General features: G+C 46.4%; 1 protein-coding gene across 1 annotated transcript in view; it reads right to left on the bottom strand.

The window, feature by feature from the left end:
* LOC144683223 (uncharacterized) overlaps window positions 1-16,481 on the bottom strand; it is a 103,677-nt gene extending 87,196 nt beyond the window's left edge. Inside the window, exons 1-7 of the mRNA XM_078546180.1 lie at window positions 16,287-16,481; window positions 15,353-15,394; window positions 14,000-14,038; window positions 3,442-3,480; window positions 3,223-3,261; window positions 3,005-3,043; window positions 585-623 (exon numbers count right to left, since the gene is read on the bottom strand). Coding sequence (XP_078402306.1) covers window positions 585-623; window positions 3,005-3,043; window positions 3,223-3,261; window positions 3,442-3,480; window positions 14,000-14,038; window positions 15,353-15,359 — 202 coding nt within the window. The 5' untranslated portion in view covers window positions 15,360-15,394; window positions 16,287-16,481. The remainder of the gene's footprint in view (window positions 1-584; window positions 624-3,004; window positions 3,044-3,222; window positions 3,262-3,441; window positions 3,481-13,999; window positions 14,039-15,352; window positions 15,395-16,286) is intronic.
* Between the last annotated feature and the right edge of the window lie 1,972 nt (window positions 16,482-18,453).

Below are 18,453 nucleotides of genomic sequence, written 5' to 3'. Positions count from 1 at the left end.
GAAAATTGACATCTAAGAATCAACTTTCCCTATCCTCCCCATCAAGCAAGAGTTCCAAAGTGCTGGAATAGAGAAAATTTTCCTCATCCCCAACTCTCCATTGAACAGGAAATCGGGCACTGGGGATATGAGATACAATTTCTCACAGAACAGAAAGTCACAGAGCGAAACATCACTACACTCAATCCCCCTGAATTTTTTCTAAACTTCCATTTACCCACCACATTCCCCCTTGACGCCTGCTTTCCCTGCTCCTAATCACCACTTCCGTACTCCATGTCGCCTCTCTGTCCATCTTCTCTGTCCTCCCCTTAACTCCCTCTTCTCTCCTATCCAGATCCCATTAAATTATTTCTGTCTTCTTAATTCTTCCCCTCCTCACCCGGGCCCAATTAACCCTTCGCCTTCTCATCCTGCTTCATCTGGGTACAACACAATCGCTGCAGCTCTGCAACTTACTTTTAATTATTTCTTAATGCAGTTGCATTGAATCATTAAGAATAAATCGCAAATGAATCAACAGAAGGTATGAGACATTCCAAATCGGCAGGTGAGCAAAACAGTCAAGTGTCCTGGATAGTTACCTGGTACTGTTTCTTCTTTTGGCTTTCGTTGAACCGATTCTGCACGGATAATAGAAAAATATTTTGGTGAACGAAATCACCTGCTGTTATCATAATTGTTATAAATTGCACATGTTGGGTTGATGTTACCAACAATCAGGGACGTGGGTGCCAGGGACTGAGCGTGCTGATAAATATCGAGGGAAGGGTGGGGTAGTGTAATGCCCACCATCTTCCCATCGCCATTTAGCCAGCAGTGAGGATGGAGGTGGAAGACCCTTCTGCCCAGAGGCCAAGTGCACTAATTAATTCGCCGACTAAGGGCTTTTCTGAACACCACAGACATTTTACAAGCAACGGGGTGGGGGCGGGGCTGGGTGGGGGGCGGTGGGGAGGTGCGGGTGCGGCGGTGGGGGGACTGCAGCGATTGAAGAAGGCAACTCACCAGCACCTACTCAGGGGTAATTACGGACGGGCAACAACTTCTGGTCTTTTCAGCAATGTTCACATCCAAAGGATGAATGAAAAAAGAATGGTGGTTTTGTGGTGGGGGAAGGGACCGAGTAAGAGATGCAGGTTTACAGCATCTGCAGCTTGTGGATCTGAAGTGATTATGGGACGAGGCACACCCAGAGCGATTGACCAAGTATTAGCTGAGTGTGATATCAAGGAGCCCCAGCAACGTTGAAGTCAATGAAATAAAGGGAAAATCTTCACTATTTGGAGTCAGATCTAGTACAAAGGAAGATGGTTGTGACGTTGCAACTCAATCATCCCACGATATTGCTGCAGGACTGCCTGAGGGCAGCGTCCTCAGCACAAACAGATATTGGCCCTGTCCTCCCAGGTTTCATGTTGAATAACAAATAAATATCTGAATGTGTTGCTTCAGGCTTTACTACACTACAGATTTCATTGGGCTTCGTGTGTTGTTTCGAGGCTTCTTTGAATTTTGCTTCGCACTTTCTCACTTTGTGTCCACTTCTGTGACAAAAATAACATTTTTTTATATATTGCCAATAGCTAGAAGAATGATTGTTTACACATCGCAGAAAGTTATTTTTCGATTTAGTTACTAAGCTGCTTCCTCTCTTTTTCGGTTAGCGGGGGCTGTTTACTGCTTCACGGCAGAGTCCCAGCTTTTTGCGCCACTTTCGGCTGACTTTTCCAACCCAATTTAGTGTACGGTGCTATTTTATGCCACTTAAATTGTCTGTGAATCCCTTACAATGTTTCCATCGCCAGCGCTATTTCCAAAGCTTTATTAAAATTAAGATTCTCTTCAGTCACCAATCTTCACTAAAGAGTGTCTTTCTGCACGTCACATACTAAACGGTCTCTGAGCATGTCATTCAGGGTTTGCTGGGGGACCTCTCTGGATGGTGAGGCACCGTCTGCCCCTGGTATTTAACCAGCAGCAGTGGGATCAGGGCCGAGAGGGTGTCCATTAGCCCCTGGGTGGGAAGGCTGCCCAGAAGGTTTCCTGCCCTAGTCTTCATTGCTGGGTGGCGGGGGCACAGTGGGAACTGTACCCCACATGACCACACACCATCCAACCCCACGGGACTGAACCCTCCTGGGGAGTGGGGGCTGGGACAGGTGGTGTGTTGTGGCCATTGATTTCTGTTCACTCTTTCTGATTCTCTGAAGCTTGTATTTCCCAGCAGGGAGAGTAACAGTCCTTTCTCCCTCCAGCTGAGTAAAACTCATCCCAAAGTTAATCTCCTTGGGATTTGCACCACTCTCCACCCACAGCACAAAGTCTGGACTTAAAAGTACCACACTCCACCTGCCCCCACCACCCCATTCACCACCACACCCCTTCCCTGTGCCCCCTCCCACCCTACAGGCAACTAGAAAATTGACATCTAGGAATCAAACATTCCCCATCCTCCCCATCAAGCAGGAGTTCCAATGTCATGGAATAGAGAAACTTTTCCTCATCCCCAACTCCCCATTGAACAGGAAATAGGGCACTGGGGATATGAGATACACTTTCTCACAGAAGAGAAAATCACAGAGCGAAACATCACTCCACACAATCCCCCTGAATTTTTTCTAAACTTCCATTTACCCACCGCATTCACCCTTGACGCCTGCTTTCCCTGCTCCTAATCACCACTTCCGTACTCCACGTCACCTCTCTGACCATCTACTCTGTCCTCCCCTTAACTCCCTCTTCTCTCATCTCCACATCCCATTTAATTATTTCTGTCTTCTTAATTCTTCCCCTCCTCACCCGGGCCCAATTATCCCTTCGCCATCTCATCCTGCTTCATCTGGGTACAACACAATCGCTGCAGCTCTGCAACTTACTTTTAATTATTTCGTAACGCAGTTGTATTGAATCATTAAGAATAAATCGCAAATGAATCAACAGAAGGTATGAGACATTCCAAATCGGCAGGTGAGCAAAACAGTCAAGTTTCCTGGATATTTACCTGGTCTCGCTTCTTCTTTTCGCAGTAGTTCACCCGATCCTGCACACACAAATGAAATATACCTTGGTGAACAAAATCATTTGCCGTTATAATAATTTTTACAAATTACATATGTTGGGTTGATGTTACCAAGAATAAATCGCAAATGAATCAACAGAAGGTATGAGACATTCCAAATCGGCAGGTGAGCAAAACAGTCAAGTTTCCTGGATATTTACCTGGTCTCGCTTCTTCTTTTCGCAGTAGTTCACCCGATCCTGCACACACAAATGAAATATACCTTGGTGAACAAAATCATTTGCCGTTATAATAATTTTTTACAAATTACATATGTTGGGTTGATGTTACCAAGAATAAATCGCAAATGAATCAACAGAAGGTATGAGACATTCCAAATCGGCAGGTGAGCAAAACAGTCAAGTTTCCTGGATATTTACCTGGTCTCGCTTCTTCTTTTCGCAGTAGCTCACCCGATCCTGCACGGACAAATGAAATATACCTTGGTGAACAAAATCATTTGCCGTTATAATAATTTTTACAAATTACATATGTTGGGTTGATGTTACCAACACTCAGGGACGTGGGAGCCAGGTGACTGTACGTGCTGAAAAATATCGAGGGAAGGGTGGGGTAGTGTAATGCCCACCATCTTCCCATCGCCATTTAGCCAGCAGTGAGGATGGAGGTGGAAGACCCTTCTGCCCAGAGGCCAAGTGCACTAATTAATTCGCCGACTAAGGGCTTTTCTGAACACCACAGACATTTTACAAGCAACAGGGTGGGGGCGGGGCAGGGTGGGGGGGTGAGGGTGCGGCGGTGGGGGGACTGCAGCGATTGAAGAAGGCAACTCACCAGCACCTACTCAAGGGTAATTACGGACGGGCAACAAATGCTGGTCTTTTCAGCAATGTTCACATCCAAAGGATGAATGAAAAAAGAATGGTGGTTGTGTGGTGGGGGAAGGCACTGGGTAAGAGATACAGGTTTACAGCATCTGCAGCTTGTGGATCTGAAGTGATTATGGGACGAGGCACACCCAGAGTGATTGACCAAGTATTAGCTGAGTGTGATATCAAGGAGCCCCAGCAATGTTGAAGTCAATGAAATTAAGGGAAAATCTTCACTATTTGGAGTCAGATCTAGTACAAAGGAAGATGGTTGTGATGTTGCAGCCCAGTCACCCCACGATATTGCTGCAGGACTGCCTGAGAGCAGTGTCCTCACCCCAACAATCTTCGGCTGTGATATAGAGTTGAACTTCAGACAACCTTTCTTGGTGGAAACATTTAGCTTTATTTACAAGACAGTAGGAGCAACTACACACGTTCAACAAACTGTGTAACTTAAGTACTCCCTCCTGTACAGGTTCCCCGTGCTGCTAACACATTGGTTTACACAGATCATGTGATCTGACATCACAGGATTATTCTTAAAGCTACTGTCCAACATTTTCCAAAACTATCATTACCACATTCCTCCCCCTTTAACTTTTCAGGGCATTTTGTATTTACAAGGATATTTATCTCATGATATTACAATATTTACAAATATCATGGAATTACAAGTTCAGTCTTTGAGGTGCTTTCCTGGTCCATGCGGAACGTTCCTGCTCCACGACTTCAAATTCATTTGCAGGAAACACCTTCTCTGGAACTTCAATAACATCAAGTACCTCATTGGACACTTGAAAATCAGTGTCTTCCACTCAAATAACTACATAAGGCATGTCTGTCCTTGGTTGAGCATCTTCAACAGGAACCAGTGGTTCAGTCATGATTACAGGCTGAACAATATCTCGCTGTGGTATCTCTTTTTCAGAAATGATCCATGTGCTTATGGATGATCCAGCCCTCCACTTCCACGTGGTGTGACAATGGTCCGGTCACTGAACTTACTTTACCTGGTAACCACTTCAGTCCTCCACTGAAATTCTTCACACATACTGTTTCTTCAATAGCAAATTGTCTCTGACGACTATGCAAGTTATGCATCGCTTTCTGGTTCCCTTGACTTTTCTCCTCCTTCCTCTACAAATGGGGAATTATTAAGCTCAGTCTTGTCCAAAGACGGCGCCTCATCAACAATTCTGCATCATCTTTCTATGTGTCTTCTTTTTACCACAGAATTCAGTCTTCTCTTTCTTTTTGAATTCACTGTCGGCCTGACTTCTCTTACATACAATCTCAACTTGCCTTAGTTTAGTAGCTGAGTCACCCAAGACTTCATTATCTGCTCAGCTCTTGGAGAGTTCTAAGACTTTACTCAGCTGCTTCCTCTCTTTTTCGGTTAGCGGGGGCTGTTTACTGCTTCACGGCAGAGTCCCAGCTTTTTGCGACACTTTCGGCTGACTTTTCCAACCCACTTTAGTGTACGGTGCTATTTGGTGCCAGTTAAATTGTTTGTGAATCCCTTACAGTGTTTCCATCGCCAGCGCTATTCCTAAAGCTTTCTTAAAATTAAGATTCTCTTCAGCCACCAATCTTCGCTAAATATTCTTCCTGCACGTCACATACTAAATGGTCTCTGAGAGTGTCATTCAGGGTCTTACCGAAATCATAATATTCTGTTAGTTTCTTTAATTTTGCCACTTAGGCAGCGATTGTCTCAGCTGGGGCTCTACTTTGTGTATTCAACCTGAATCTGTGCATTGTGACGAGGGCTTGGGTTAAAAATGTCCCTTAACAAGGTCTACTAATTGACTGAAAGTCTTCAAATCTGGGGCACTGGCGCCCGTCAAGCTTCAAATCAATCTGTAGGTTCTGCTTCCACACGTACTCAGGAGGATTGCTCTCTTCTTCTCTTCCCTGGTGATTTTCTTCGCTTGAAAGAAGAATGCAAGGAATTCTATGTACTGAAAGCAATCAACTGTGGCTGGTTCAAAGAGAACAATTCTACCAAACTGTGGCATTTCAGATGAGTATACCTTCTGTTATTTTTAACAAACTTAAATGCTCACAATCGCTGGGCAAGGTACAGTGTCTATTCTGATTTATCCTCATTGCCAGTTTGTTATGGAGTTGCGCTTCGGACTTTACTTAGTGGAAACATGTGGCTTTATTTACAAGACAGCAGAAGTAACAACACACATTCAGCAAACTCCATACCTAAAGTACTCCTTCTGTAGGAGTTCCCCGTGCTGCTAACACATTGGTTTACACAGATCATGTGATCTTACATCGCAGTATTATTCTTTAAGCTACAGTCCAATATTTTCAAAAACTATAATTACTACAAACTGCTTCATCAATGACCTTCCCTCAAACATAAGGTCACATGTGAGATGCTTGCTAAAGTTACACAGTGTTTACTACCATTCACAAACCTCATATACTGAAGCAGCCTGTGTCCAAATGTACAAGACCTGGACAATATTCAGGTTTGGGCGGACAAGTGGCGAATAACATTTGCTCCACACAAGTGCCAGGCAATGACCATCTCCAACAAGAGAGAATCGAACCATCTTGACATTCAATGGCATCACCATTACTGAATCCCCCACTATCAACATCCTAGGGGTTACTACTGACCAGAAACAGAACTGGATTGGCAATATAAATACTGTGCCTAAAGGGCAGCACAGAGGCTCGTAAATCTGTTGTAGGAACTCACCTCCTGACTCTGCAAAGCCTGTCCGCTATGTACAGAGCACAAGTCATTGTGTCATAGAGTCACAGAGGTCTACAGTACAGAAAAAGGTCCCACGGCCCATCGAGTCTGCACCAGTCAAACAAGTATCCAACTATTCTAATCCCATTTTCCAGCATTAGGCCCATAGCCTTCTATGCCATGGCATTGCAAGTGACATCCAAATACTTCTTCAATGTTATGAGGGTTTCTGCCTCTACCACCCTTTCAGGCAGTGAGTTCCAGATTCCCACTACACTCTTGGTGAAAAATGCTTCCTCACATCCCCTCTAATGCTCCTGCCCCTTACATTAAATTTATGCCCCCTGGTTATTGATCCCTCCACCAAAGGGAAAAGTTCCTTCCTGTCTACCCTATCTCTACCCCTCACAATTTTATACACCTCAATCATGTCCTCCCTCAATCTCTTCTGCTCCAGGGAAAATAACCCCAGTCCGACTAATGTCTCTGCAACTAAAATTCTCCAGCCCAGGCATCATTCTGGCAAATCTCCTCTGCACTTTCTCTAGAGGAATCACATCCTTCCTATAATGTGGATTCCAGAACTGCATGCAATACTCTAGCTATGGCCTAACCAACATTTCATACAGTTCCAGCATAACCTCCCTGCTCTTATATTCTATGGCGTGGCTAATAAAGGCAAATATCCCATACGGGACCGATGGGCATGCACAACAAGTTCCCTCCAGTCCTCGGTACTTCCCAGGGTCCTACCATTCATCATGCATTCCCGTGCCTTGTTTGTCCTGCCCAACTGCATCACCTCACACTTATCCCGACTAAGTCTCATTTGCCACTGATCAGCCCATCTGACCAGCCCGTCTATATCCTCCTGTAATCGAAGGCTATCCTCTTCACTATTTACAACCCCACCAATTTTCGTCTCATCCGTGGAGTTACTGATCAACCCTCCTACATTCAAGTCCATATCGTTTATCTATACCAAACACAGCAAGGGACCCAACACCAGTCCCTGTGGAACCCCACTGGACGCAGGCATCCAGTCACAAAATCACCCCTTGACCATCACCCTCTGCTTCCTGCCACTCAGCCAATTCTGGATCCAATTTGCCAAATTGCCTTGGATCCCATGGGCTTTTACCTTCGTTATCAGTCTCCCATGCGGGACCTTATCAAAAGACTTGCTGAAATCCAAGTAGTCAAATGCCTTGCCCTCATCTAACACCTGGTCACCTCTTGAAAAATTCAATCAAATTGGTCAGACATGACCTCCCCTTAACAAAACCATGCTGACCATCCTTGCTTAATCCCTGCCTCTCCAAGTGTAGATTAATTCTGTCCCTCAGCATTGATCAGAATATTTTCCCCACCATTGAGGTTCGACTGACTAGCCTGCAGTTCACTTGTTTATACCTTCCTCCCTTCATGAATAACGGTACCACATTGGCTGTCCTCCAGTCCTCTGGCACCTCTCCTGTGGCCAGAGGGGTATTGAAAATTATTGCAAGCATCCCAGCTGTCTCCTCCCTTGCCTCACTCAACAGCCTGGGATACATTTCATCCAGGCCTGGAGATTTATCTACTTTAAGCCTACCAGACCACGTAGAAGCTCCTCCCTTCCTATGCCAAATTGTTTAATTATATCACAGTCCTTCTGCCTGATTTCCATACCCACATCATCCCTCTCACTTGTGAACACCAGCATAAAGTATTGATTTAGAACCCTATCTATGTATTCCCGCTCCACACACAAATTACCACCATGTTCCTGAATGGGCCCTACTCTTTCTCTAGTTATTCTCTTACTCTTAATGTACTTGTAAAATAACTTTGGATTTTCCTTTATTTTACCTGCCAATGCTTTTTCATGCACCCTTTTTGGTATCTTAGTTTCCTGTTAAAGTTCCCCCCCACACATCCTATACCCCTCTAGGGCTTCGGCTGTTCTGGGATCTCGGTATCTGCCATAAACCTCTCTATTTCTCTTTATCCAATCCTGTATATCACTCGACATCTAGGGTTCCCTGGATTTGTTGGTCCCACCCTTTATCTTTACTGGAATATGTTGGCCATGAACTCTCCCTATTCCCTTTTTGAATGAGCCCCACTGCTCTGACGCAGATTTACCTAAAGGTAGCTGCTCCCAGTCCACTCTGGCCAAATCATATCTGATCTTATTAAGATCGGCCTTCCCCCAACTTAGAACTCTGACTTCTGGCCCATCCTTGCCCTTTTCCATAACAACCTTGAACCGAATGGAGTTGTGATCACTTTCTGCAAAATGCTCCCCCACTGATACCTCTACCACTTGCCCGGCTTCATTCCCTAAAATTAAGTCCAGGACTGCCCCCTCTCTTGTAGGACCTTCTACGCACTGGCTTAAAAAGCTCTCCTGGATGCATTTTAAGAATTCTGCTCCCTCTAAATCAATCACACTATGACTAACCGAGTTAATGTTGGGGAAGTTGAAATCCCCCATTCTTACTACCCTATTACTCAGCAGTGTGATGGAATACTCTCCATTTGTTTGGATGAGCGCAGCTCCAAACAACACTCAGAGGCTTGCCAAGATCCAGGACAAAGCAGTCCGCTTAACTGAAACCCAATCCAATAGCTTTATATTCACTCCCTCCCACACTGGAGCACAGTGTCATCTGTGTGCACCAACTGCAGGATGTACTGCAGCTCCTCAACAAGACTTCATCATTGGTATCTGCTAAACCAACAACTTCCACCACCTGGAAAGACAAGGATAGCAGGCACAAGGGAACATCACAACCTGCAGGTTCCCTCCAGGAATCCTGCACTGGAACTTTATCGCCATTCCTTCACAGCTGCTGGGTCAAAAATCAAGGAATTGCTCCCCCCCCCCACACAGCACCCTGGGTGTACCTGCACCACCTGACTGCAGGAGTTCAAGAAGGCGGCTCAACACCACATTCTCATGGGCAAATAGGAACGGACAGCAATAAATGCAGGCCTGGCCAGCAGCATTCACATCCCTTGAATGAATAAAAGAAATAAGAAAGAGAATACTATGAGCTCCTCTCTCCTGGTATAAAGAGCATCTGTCACTTCTCTGATGAACAATGGATGATAACCTGGGAGCCGTTCCACATTTCACCTGCTGCGATCTGAATGGATCATGACATGAGGAAATTCAGGATTGTGGTTCCCTTCACAGTCACTGACAGCACCGACCTTACCCTGCTCTGAGGCTGCAGGTCTGGTTCCAATAGGTGGCAGAGTTCTGTGAACACCTCCTTCATAAAGAGCAGATGATGCACATCCTGCTCCTGGTTTAGGTGGAGGTAAGTGAAATGCTCTCAGGAGAAAAGGGAAGCATTCATAAGGGCTAGAAGGCTGGGAACAGATGAAGCCCGTGGAGAATATAAAGAAAGTAGGAAGAAACTTAAGCAAGGAGTCAGGAGGGCTAAAAGGGGTCATGAAAAGTCACTGGCAACCAGGATTAAGGAAAATCCCAAGGCCTTTTATACATATGTAAAAAGCAATAGGGTAGCCAGGGAAAGGGTAGGCCCACTCAGGGACAGACGTGGGAATCTGTGTGTGGAGCCGGAAGAAATGGGAGAGATACTCAATGAATACTTCTCATCAGTATTCACCAAAGAGAAGGACTTAGCGGTCGATTTGTATCGGGAAGAGTGTGTAGATAGCCTGGATCATGTTGAGATCAAAAAAAGAGGAGGTGTTAGGCATCTTGAAGAATATTAAGGTGGATAAGTCCCCTGGGCCAGATGGGATCTACCACCGAGTACTGAGGGAGGCAAGGGAGGAGATTGCTGGGGCCTTGACAGAAATCTTTGCATCCTCACTGGCTATGGGTGAGGTCCCAGAGGACTGGAGAAAAGCCAATGTTGTTCTGTTGTTTAAGAAAGGTAGCAGGGATAATCCAGGAAATTACAGGCCGGTGAGCCTTACGTCAGTGGTAGGGAAATTATTGGAGAAGATTCTTCGTGACAGGCTTTACTACCATTTGGAAGCAAATGGGCATATTAGTGAGAGGCAGCATGGTTTTGTGAAGGGGAGGTCGTGTCTCACTAACTTGATCGAGTTTTTCGAGGAAGTGACAAAGATGATTGACGATGGAAGGGCAGTGGATGTTATATACATGGATTTCAGTAAGGCCTTTGACAAGGTACCTCATGGCAGACTGGTACAGAAGGTAAAGTCGCACGGGATCAGACATGAGCTGGCAAGATGGATACAGAATTGGCTTGGTCATAGAAGACTGAGTGTAGCAGTGGAAGGGTGCTTTTCTGAATGGAGAGCTGTGACTAGTGGAGTTCCGAAGGGATCAGTGCTGGGACCTTTGCTGTTTGTAGTATACATAAATGATTTGGAGGAAAATGTAACTGGGCTAATTAGTAAGTTTGCAGATGACACTGAGGTTGGAGGAGTTGCAGATAGTGAAGAGGAATGTCAAAGGATACAACAGGATATAGATCGGTTGGAGACTTGGGCAGAGAAATGGCAGATGGAGTTTAATCCAGACAAATGCGAGGTAATGCATTTTGGAAGGTCTAATACAGGCATGAATTATACAGTAAATGGCAGAACCCTTAAGTCCATTGACGGGCAGAGGGATCTGGGTGTACAGGTCCACAGGTCACTGAAAGTGGCAACGCAGGTGGATAAGGTAGTCAGGAAGGCATATGGCATGCTTGCCTTCATTGGCAGGGGTATTGAGTATAAAAACTGGGAAGTCATGCTGCAGCTGTATAGAACCTTGGTTAGGCTACACTTGGAATTTTGCGTGCAATTCTGGTCGCCACATTACCAGAAGGATATGGAGGCATTGGAGAGGGTGCAGAGGAGGTTTACCAGGATGCTGCCTGGTTTGGAGGTTATTAGCTATGAGGAGAGGTTGGAGAAACTCGGATTGTTCTCACTAGAGCGACGGAGATTGAGGGGCAACTTTGATAGAAGTTTACAAAATTATAAGTGGCATGGACAGAGTAGATAGTCAGAAGCTTTTTCCCATGGTGGAAGAGTCAATTCCTAGGGGACATAGATTTAAGGTGAGAGGAGAAAACTATTGAGGAGATGTGCGGGGCAAGTTTTTTACGCAGAGGGTAGTGAGTGTCTGGAATTCGCTGCCAGAAGAGGTGGTGGAAGCAGGTACAATAGTGGTGTTTAAGAGGCAGCTTGACAAATACATGAATAGGATGGGAATAGAGGGATACGGACCCCGGAAGTGCAAAATGTTTTAGTTGACGGGCAATATGATCGGCGCAGGCTTGGAGGGCCGAAGGGCCTGTTCCTGTGCTGTACTTTTCTTTGTTGTTCTTTGTTGTTGTTGAGACCCTGCGTAGCTGAAGCCTGTGTGAGGCCTACACCCACTCATTGTCCTGCTTCCCCCATGAACAATTTCCCCTCTTCTCTGCTGCCTCTGCTACATCTCGCTCTTGTTCAGCAGCCCAAGGAGAATTGTGAATATAACATCATGAATGGGAGGGAGAGCTGCTAAAAATTGTTGATCACTTTAAATAACACTGGATATGATGGGTCGTTCTCTATGTGGTTAAGAGAGGCCAATAATGAGAGCGGGAGTTTGAAAATGTCAATGCTGCCATCAAATCAGTGTCACTTGCTGAGTGACATCACGATCTCTCTACAGTGCCTGTTTCCAGACAACACACTCAACACCTACATTAATGGCCGCAACAAGATGGTGCCGGCACACACCGTGCCAGTAACGTGTACCTGACACGGACACCAAAGCGACACTCATAGCGTCAAAACCCCAGGAGCTACAGAGCCCAATATTGCAGCAACTGTGCTTTTAGAGAATAATACAGTTTTTCAATCGCACTTTTCAGTATCTGATACAATGTCAATGCAATCGTAAATTCCTGAGACAGAAATTCATTTACGTCAACTTCCAAAACACTGGCAGGACTTAATGTAGGTGATGGAGGTCATGCCAGGCGATTGGAGGACCGGTTGGAAGTGTGTGCTGCCTTTCTCCAGCGCCTGACACAATTACAATCCAATCAGCCACTTGCCTAGACAGCTCTCCAACACCGCCAGTGCCAGTGGGAGCGGCGGGCACTGCCGGTATTACAGTGGGAACTTCACCAGAGATTACCAATGGATCCACGGAGAGAGGTGAGTGTAGGACAGAGGGGGTCACTGGCAAAGGGCGGGAAACAGGAGCCATAGTGTTGCTTCCTGAAGGGAACAGCCCCCCTCCTCCCCACAACCTTTCTGATGCTGGTATCCTCAATCGCGCACAGTAGGCCCAGGAACAAGGGGTTACCTGCTTTGGTTATCTGGCAAATCTGACCGGGTTTGCTGGGTGGCCTCTCTGGATGTAGCGGCCCCGTCTGCCCCTGGTATTTAACCATCAGCAGTGGGATCAGGGCCAAGAGGATGTTGATTGGCCCCTGAGTGGGAAGGCTGTCCAGAAGGTTTCCTGCCCTAGTCTTCATTGCTGGGTGGTGGGGGCGCAGTGGGAACTGTACCCCACATAACCACACACCATCCAACCCCACGGGTTTGAACCCCCTTGTGGAGTGGGGGTGGGGAGAGGTGGGGTGTTGTGGCCATTGATTTCTGTTCACTCTTTCTGATTCTCTGAAGCTTGTATTTCCCAGCAGGGAGAGCAACAGTCCTTTCTCCCTCCAGCTGAGTAAAACTCATCCCAAAGTTAATCTCCTTGGGATTTGCAGCACTCTTCACCCACAGCACAAAGTCTGGACTTAAAAGTACCACTCTCCACCTGCCCCTATCACCCCATTCACCACCACACCCCTGCCCCGTGCTCCCTCCCACTCTACAGGTAACCAGAAAATTGGCATCTAGGAATCAAACATTCCCCATCCTCCCCATCAAGCAGGAGTTCCAACGTCCTGGAATAGAGAAATTTTTCCTCATTCCCAACTCCCCGTTGAAATCGGGCACTGGGGATATGAGATACAATTTCTCACAGAAGAGAAAATCACAGAGCGAAACATCACTCCACTCAATCCCCCTGAATTTTTTCTACAACTTCCATTTACCCACCGCATTCCCCCTTGACGCCTGCTTTCACTGCTCCTAATCACCACTTCCGTACTCCACGCCACCTCGCTGTCCATCTTCTCTGTCCTCCCCTTAACTCCCTCTTCTCTCATCTCCACATCCTATTTAATTATTTCTGTCTTCTTAATTCTTCTCCTCCTCACCTGGGCCCAATTATCCCTTCGCCTTCTCATCCTGCTTCATCTGGGTACAACACAATCGCTGCAGCTCTGCAACTTACTTTTAATTATTTCTTAACGCAGTTGTATTGAATCATTAAGAATAAACCGCAAATGAATCAACAGAAGGTATGAGACATTCCAAATCGGCAGGTGAGCAAAACAGTCAAGTGTCCTGGACATTTACCTGGTCTCGCTTTTTCTCTTGGCTTTAGTTGAACCGATTCTGCACGGACAAATGAAAAATATCTTGGTGAACAAAATCATCTGCTGTTACAATAGCTTCTACAAATTACACATGTTGGGTTGATGTTACGAGCCCTCAGGGAGGTGGGTGCCAGGGACTGAGTGTGCTGAAAAATATCGAGGGAAGGGTGGGATAGTGTAATGCCCACCATCTTCCCATCGCCATTCAGCCAGCAGTGAGGATGGAGGTGGAAGACCCTTTTGCCTAGAGGCCAAGCGCGCTATTTAAATTGCCGATTAAGGCATTTCTGAACACCACAGACATTTTACAAGCAATGGGGTGGACTGCAGCACATCTTTGGGATTGTTCCAAATATTGGCTTTGTCTTCCCAACTTTCATGTTGAATAACAAATAAATATCTGAATGTGTTGCTTCAGGCTCTTCTATACTACAGACTTCATTCATGTGTGATTGTTGGCACATGCCTCCCCACCTATTTTTGTGTCATCCGCAAACCTGGCTATAGTCCATTCACTCCCCTCATCTAAGTCATTAATATATATTGTAAATAACTGAGGTCCCAGCACTTATCCCTGTGCCACTCCACTAATTACAGGTTGCCATCCCAAAAATGCCCCCCTTATCCCAACTCTCTGTCTTCTACTATTGCCAATCCTCTATCCATGCTAATATCCTACACCCAACACCATGGGCTCTTATCTTATTAAGTAGCCCCACCACCCCATTCACCACCAGGCCCCCGACACCCCCTCCAGCTAACCAGAAAATTGATCTCTAGGGCTCAAGCATTCCTCATCCTCCCCATCAAGCAGGAATTCCAAAGTCCTGGAATAGAGAATGTTTTTGTCATCCCAACTCACCAATAAACAGGAAATCGTGTACAAGGAATAGGAGAGATGATTTGTCACAGAACAGGGAATCACAGAGCTAAACAAAACTCCACACAATCACCCTGAATTTTTTCTGCCACTTCCATTTACCCGCCCCCTTCCCCCTTGACACCTGATTTCCCTGCTCCTTATCTCCACTTCCGTACTCCATGTCACCTCTTTCTGTCCATCTTCTCCGTCCTCCTCTTTCCTCCCTTTTCTCTCCTGTCCTCATCCCATTTAATCATTTTTGTACCCTCTCTCCCTCCCCTCCTCACCTGGAGTGGACCCTCTCATCCTGCTTCATCTGGGTACAACACAGTCCCTGCAGCTTTGCAACTTACTTTTAATTATTTCTTAACGCAGTTGCATTGAATCATTAACAATAAACTGCAAATGAATCAACGGAAGTCATTATACATTCAAAATCCGCAAGTGAGCGAAACAGTCCTGGATATTTACCTGGCATTACTTTCTCTTTTGGCTTTTTTCGCTCAACCGATTCTGCACGGACAAAAGAAAAATATCTTGGTGCACAAAATCATCTGATGTTCTAATAATTTTTACAAATTACAAATGTTGAGTTGATGTTACCAACACTCAGGGAGGTGGGTGCCAGGGACTGAGTGTGCTGAAAAATATCGAGGGAAAGGTGGGGTAGTGTAATGCCCACCATCTTCCCATTGCCATTTAGCCAGCAGTGAGGATGGAGGTGGAAGACCCTTCTGCCCAAGTGCACTACTTTATTCACTGAACTACTTCATTGGCGGTGTACCTACACCACCTCACTGCAGCAGTTCAGGAAAGTGGCTTACCATCATCTTCTCAAGGGCAATTAGGGGCAGGCAGCAATAAATGCAGGCCTGGCCAGCAGCGCTCACATCCCTTGAATGAATAAAAGGAGAAAAAAAAAACAATGAGCTCCTCTCTCCTGGTAGAAACAGCATCTGTCACTTCGAGTCATAGAACCATAGAGTTATACAGCACAGAAACAGGCCCTTTGGCCCATCATGTCCGTGCTGGCCATCAAGCATCTATCTATTCTAATCCCACTTTCTAGCACTTGGCCCAGAGCCCTGTATGCTATGGCATTTCAAGTGCTCATCTAAAGATGTTGTGAGGGTTCCTGCCTCCACCATCCCCTCAGGCAGTGTGTTCCAGATTCCAAACACCCTCAGGGTGAAAAAGGTTTTCATCCAATCCCCTCTAAACCTCCTGCCCCTTACCTTAAATCTACGCCCCCTGGTTATTGACACCTCCACTAAGGGGAAAAGTTTCTTCCTAGCTACCCCTCATAATTTTGTTTACCTCTATCAGGTCCCCCCTCAGCCTTCTCTGCTGTAAGGAAAACGACCCTTGCTTATCCAGTCTCTCTTCATAACTGAAATGCTCCCACCTAAGCAACATCCTGGTGATTCTCCTCTGCAACCTCTCCAGTGCAATCACATCCATTTCTCTGATGAACAGTGGATGATGAACTGGGAGCCGTTCCACATTTCACCTGCTGCGATCTGAATGGATCATGACATGAAGAAACTCAGGATCGTGGTTCCCTTCACAGTCACTGACAGCACCGACCTTACCCTGCTCTGAGGCTGCAGGTCTGGTTCCAGTAGGTGGCAGAGTTATGTGAACGCCTCCTTCATAAAGCACAGAAGATGCACATCCTGCTCTTGGTTTAGGTGGAGGTAAGTGAAATGCCCTCAGGAGACCCTGGGTAGATAAAGCTTGTGAGAGCCCTACACCCACTCGTCCTCCCACTCCCTCTACGATCAGTTTCTCTTCTACTCTGCTCCATCTCCCTCTCATTCTGCAGCCCGAGGGGGATTGTGAATATAACACCATGGATTGGAGTGAGTGCTGCATCCTGAACCCTTTCAATCACAACGAACCCGTTCTCCACATACAGCACCGCCCCCTGCAGACTTCACCGACTTACACATCTCCTCCACACCCAGCACTTCAACCAACTCAAACAAGACCTGTAGAAAGTAATCAGCAATAATCTGCAAAATGTTGATCGCTTTAAATAACACTGGTGCGCATGGACTGTCCTTCCTGCAGCTGAACATATCTTAAGCTGTGTGTGGTTATGAGAGGCCAACCGCCGGAATGTGAGCTTGGAAATGGCAGTGCCGCCATCAAATCAGTGTCACACGCTGACTGTTCTCACAATCTGTGCAGCCTGCCTGCTTCTAGCCAGCACTCCCAAAGCTGCAGTCATGCCTTCTGCAAGATGACATCTAGCACACACCGTGCAGGTCACGCGTACCTGACACGGACACCAAAGTGACATTTACAGCAGAAAAGCTACGAGGTATAGATCCCAATTTTGCAGCAACTTTGTTTTTAGATAATAATGTAATTTTTCAATCTGTTCCTTAGGTATCACTGATACAAGATCAAAGTAAATGTAAATTCCTAAGACAGGAATTAATAGACATCAACTTCCAAAACACTGGCCGAGATTTGATATGGGCAATGGAGGTCTCACCCAGCAATTGGAGAACTGGTGGGAGCTCTGTGTTACTTTTCTTGGGGAGGCCCGATGCAATTACATTCCCAACCTAGACAGCTCTCCAGTACCGCCAGCGCCTGTTGGAGTGTTGGACGCTGATGCTATTACCGTGGCTACATCACCAGGGGTTGCCAACGGACCATGGAGAGCACAGATTACCAATGGATATAGGAGGGGAGAGGGTCACTGGCAAGGGGATAGAAACAAGAGCAGAATGGTGGCTTCCTGCTGGGACTGCCCCCCCCACCACACTGTACACCTTCCTGATGCTGGGATCATCTATTGGGTACAGAGTACCCAAAGAATGAGGGACAACCCCTGGTAGGCAGCTGGCAAATCTGACTGGGTTTTCTGGTGGCCTCTCCGAATTGCAAGACTCGTCTGTCACTGGAATTCAACAGACAGAGGTTGATTGAGGTCCTTAAGTGGCCCTTAAGTAACCATTTAAAGGTGTCGATTGACCGCTAGGTGGGAAGGCCACCAACAACTCTCCCGCCCTGGCCTTGGTTGCTGGGTGGTGAGAGGTTGGTGGGAGCTCCACCCCCCCACACAATCAAACACTACCCCAACCCCGCGCTTTCAAACTCACCAGGGGGGTGGCCGCCATTAATTTCTGCCAGCTTTTTCTAATGTTCTGAAGTTTGTGCTTCCCAGCAGAGTGAGCAATTCCAACTCCCTCCAGCTGAGTAAAACTCATCGCAAAATAATCTCTCTCTCCACCTCAGCATAAAGTCTGGACTGAAAAGCACCACCCTTCCACACCACCCCATTTGCCACCACCCACACAGCCCCCCAACAAACCCCCATCCCCTCCCCCACCCCCCCCCTCACCCCCACCCAGGAAACCAGACAACTGGCCCCTCGAAATCAGACATTCTCCACCCTCCTCATTGCAGGAATTCCAAAACTCTGGAGTAGAGAAAATTTTCCTCATCCCCAACTCCCCATTGAACAGGAAATCGGGCCCTGAGAATACGAGAGACAATTTCTCACAGAAGAGAAAATCACAGAGCGAATCATCACTCCTCACAATCCCCGAGTTTTT

Source organism: Cetorhinus maximus, chromosome 8, assembly GCF_964194155.1.
Source record: "Cetorhinus maximus chromosome 8, sCetMax3.hap1.1, whole genome shotgun sequence".
NCBI lineage: Eukaryota > Metazoa > Chordata > Chondrichthyes > Lamniformes > Cetorhinidae > Cetorhinus > Cetorhinus maximus.
The sequence above is the reverse complement of the archived record's forward strand: the minus strand, read 5'-3'. Positions and strand labels throughout refer to the sequence as shown.